The sequence below is a fragment of the Trachymyrmex cornetzi genome, unplaced genomic scaffold (genome assembly GCF_001594075.2).
Source record: "Trachymyrmex cornetzi isolate Tcor2-1 unplaced genomic scaffold, Tcor1.1 scaffold129, whole genome shotgun sequence".
In the NCBI taxonomy this organism is placed as follows: Eukaryota; Metazoa; Arthropoda; class Insecta; order Hymenoptera; family Formicidae; genus Trachymyrmex; species Trachymyrmex cornetzi.
In genome coordinates this window covers 501587-504809 of record NW_017295861.1, presented here as the reverse complement: position 1 = coordinate 504809, position 3223 = coordinate 501587, and the positions used below count along the sequence as shown (strand labels likewise).

Here is a 3223-nt window from a genome sequence, read left to right as displayed (position 1 = left end):
TGTGCTAAAGCACAAGGTCAAAGTTTCGGCAATTTAGGATGCGATGCGGGTAAGGAGGTAGCAACTTTAATCACTTTCGAATCGGGGTAAATCTACTCGCGTATCTCGACGGACCCGCAGGATCATATCGTGTAGTAACTGCTTTACGAGAGGATTTCGATATAAGGGTATCGAGGATACGTAGAGGAAACAATAAAAGCTGGTTAAATTAACAAGTCAAGATATATTCTTTCTTATACATATAAAACAATTTACAGTTGTACTTAATTACTTGAATTTATTCATAATTATCTGAATGTCTATGGCACAGGATGGAGATATTTTTTATATCTTCATAGATATAAAAGAGATAAATAAATAGTTACAAATGATTGATTGTATATCATGCTTAGAATACGATCCAATTGTAAACGTGCAAACGATACATCTTGAAAGAATTGTTAGCAATTTTCTTCTGCCTACGTGAGATTTCGGTAACAGGAAATATCGAATAGGTCGTCATATTTCTTACTTCTATCGCGCGCTCGCATGATTATTCATTTCCTTAGCTTCTGCATAATATTACTTTTACGTTCTCAAAATGTAACACTTTCTCTTTCCCTTGTCACTGTCGAAAACGTGAAAGTAAATGCCAATATATTTATGTACCTCGATCTCTTTCGTTTTGCGATTTTAGGCGGAATTTTAATCGAGGGCGAACGACTCACGCGGACCTTCCGCAGTATGCGAATCCATAAATATCAAGTGAAACGCGGGATAAATGGGTATGGCGTGACTCGGGCCAGCCGCGTGCCGTATATCCGAGGTCTCGAAAACGGCAGATGTATCGCATCGACGTGCAAATCGGAGATGTCGCCTGTAACAGATACTTTCGAGTGCTTTGCTTAAAAGAATTTCTTCGCTGGTACCGGATAAGAGTATCCCTCGCTGCCGGGATCCACGCTCACGTGAAATCCCGAGCCTATGGGGGACCCAAAGTTATTACCACCCTGTGCGACGCCAGAAATGGCAAATCCAGAATTGTGTCCATTTTCCAATATTGTGCCGGTTCCTGCCGCATCGACAGATCCAATCCCAATGGGAGCGATTGGTCGTATTGAGGACCCGAATTGAGGACCGGTTGATACGATAGGTTGAGTGACAGAAATTGGTCTAGCGGGCAGCGGATATGGATCAGAGTTAACCGGTATGGATTGCGAGATTGAAATTGAGGCTGGTGTGTGAACTGGTACCGGAATCGGATGCGGAGCTGGGACCGGGTACGGCACCGGGTGTGGTACAGATACGGCATGAGTTACCGGCACTGGAACCGGGCGGGGTACATTAACGGGATAGGGTTTGGTGACGACGAATGGAACCGGTTGGGGTACCGGGACGGGGACGGGACGCTTCACTTCGACGGGTACGGGATGCGGCACCGGTACGGGGACTTGGCGTGTTACGGGAACCGGTTGAGGTACGGGAACTGCAACTGGAACCACGCGATTCACGACGGTTCTGGGCACGTGGTGTAAGGATCCGTGTTCCACACCGATGCCGAAACTTGGTCTATAACCATGCGGTCCCCCTATAAAATCGATTTCAGATCCAATCCCTCCGTACCCGTGTCCATATCCATGTCCAAATCCGTGTCCGTATCCATATCCATGTCCATGCCCATATCCTTGTCCATGCACATATCCTTGTCCATGTCCAAATCCTTGTCCATGCCCGTATCCATGCCCGTATCCATGCCCATATCCGGGTCCATGGAACCCAACGTCACCCTGGAGGTTGTAGTTGCCATGACCATATATCGATGATCCTCCGTGTACAGAAGCACGTTTGTCATATTTTTTCTCCGATACATCAACGGCGAAAGCGGAGACGAACAACAATGAAATCTGTAAGCAACAATTTGACATCTATTATCAAGAGAAGAATTATATTTTTAACACTAAATTTCTATATTATTATGGATATCTATTAGTTAATTATTTCAGTTCTCTTAACATAAATGGTGTTATATTGTAATCTGTGAAAAGTAGAGATTATTCAGTTATATAATTACATAAATAAAATAGATTTGCGAACGGCAAGTGATTAATAAAAAATTTAATATATAAATAAGATATAATATATAACATTAGCATAGAAAAATTATACTTTGTTTTTAATGTTTTAAATAGTTGAACACAATCATATTATAAAACAAGAAAAAACATTTACATCTGCTAATGATAAAAAATTGGGCATATTGAAAAACTGCACCTTTTTAGTGTACTTATTGCAAACAGAAAAACTCTCGGAAAAACTTCATTTTCTTACGATACATTCGCGCTATTGAGATATTGATAGAAAAAACATTTGCCGAAAAATTTTACTACTCACTAGGAATGTCTTCATGGTGAACATGCTATGAGGAGATGAGTCTGAGTGTGCTTCATATCATCGATTCCTCGGTTTTTATACGACGACACAACTACTTTCACTAGATGTCCACTGCAACACGCCTTCTGATCTGAATCCATCACATTCTTAAACTCTCAAACTTCCTCAATTGATCATGCAAGGAAACTTTACGAGATTCACTAAGTAAATTGGCGAAAAGAATATTCATGAATTATCCTATTAACATAAATATTACTAGCACTGTATTTATAAGATTTATTTAATCGACAGATTTCTTTGGGATTTTTAATATATTTATGAAACTTTTATATAAAATGTGATTTACATTTTTATAATATTCAGAAATCAAGAAAAATCCTTAAAATTACATTAAAAGGGAAAAACAGCAAATATAAGTACAGCACAGTAATTAATACACGAATAAATGCTACACAATTAGTTAATTGTAATTGAAAAAATCATTTAATACAATGTTTCGACTCTTCTTAAGATCATCTTTAGCTTACAATTGATGATTCAATTTAAGTCCTAATATCCTGTCAATGTAGATCCAGAGATGAAGAAGCCTTGTTAGAGGAATTAAAAAAAAAGTATAACTGCAAGATCTGAAATAATGTTAGTGAACTATATATGATATATATTCTACTGAGAAAGAAAGAAATATTAATATAACAGAAACGCTTCTATTATATAAGCTTAAAATAAAAATCAAATCAAATTTTTGTACGTGTGCTAAAATTAAAATAATTCTCTTGTCTGTACGTTAACATGATGCAGGTGAAAAGATTTATTGTTTTCATTGCAGACTGTTATATAAAGTTTTTTTTTAAAT

General features: G+C 37.9%; 1 protein-coding gene across 1 annotated transcript; it reads right to left on the bottom strand.

Moving 5' to 3' along the window:
* Positions 1 to 297: 297 nt before the first annotated feature.
* LOC108770570 (tetra-peptide repeat homeobox protein 1) lies at positions 298 to 2462 on the bottom strand. Its single transcript, XM_018522212.1, has 2 exons — positions 2371 to 2462; positions 298 to 1883 (listed from the first exon to the last, which is right to left on the bottom strand). Exons 1-2 carry the CDS (start codon positions 2392 to 2394, stop codon positions 885 to 887), a joined length of 1023 nt encoding a protein of 340 aa, XP_018377714.1. The 5' UTR covers positions 2395 to 2462; the 3' UTR covers positions 298 to 884.
* Positions 2463 to 3223: the final 761 nt, after the last annotated feature.

Bases quoted from the DNA above. Each gene is read 5' to 3' on its own strand.
- LOC108770570 (XM_018522212.1), bottom strand. From the start codon at position 2,394: ATGTTCACCATGAAGACATTCCTA. The intron at 1,884-2,370 runs GTGAGTAGTAAA...TGTTGCTTACAG, and splicing joins TCACCATGAAGACATTCCTA to ATTTCATTGTTGTTCGTCTC.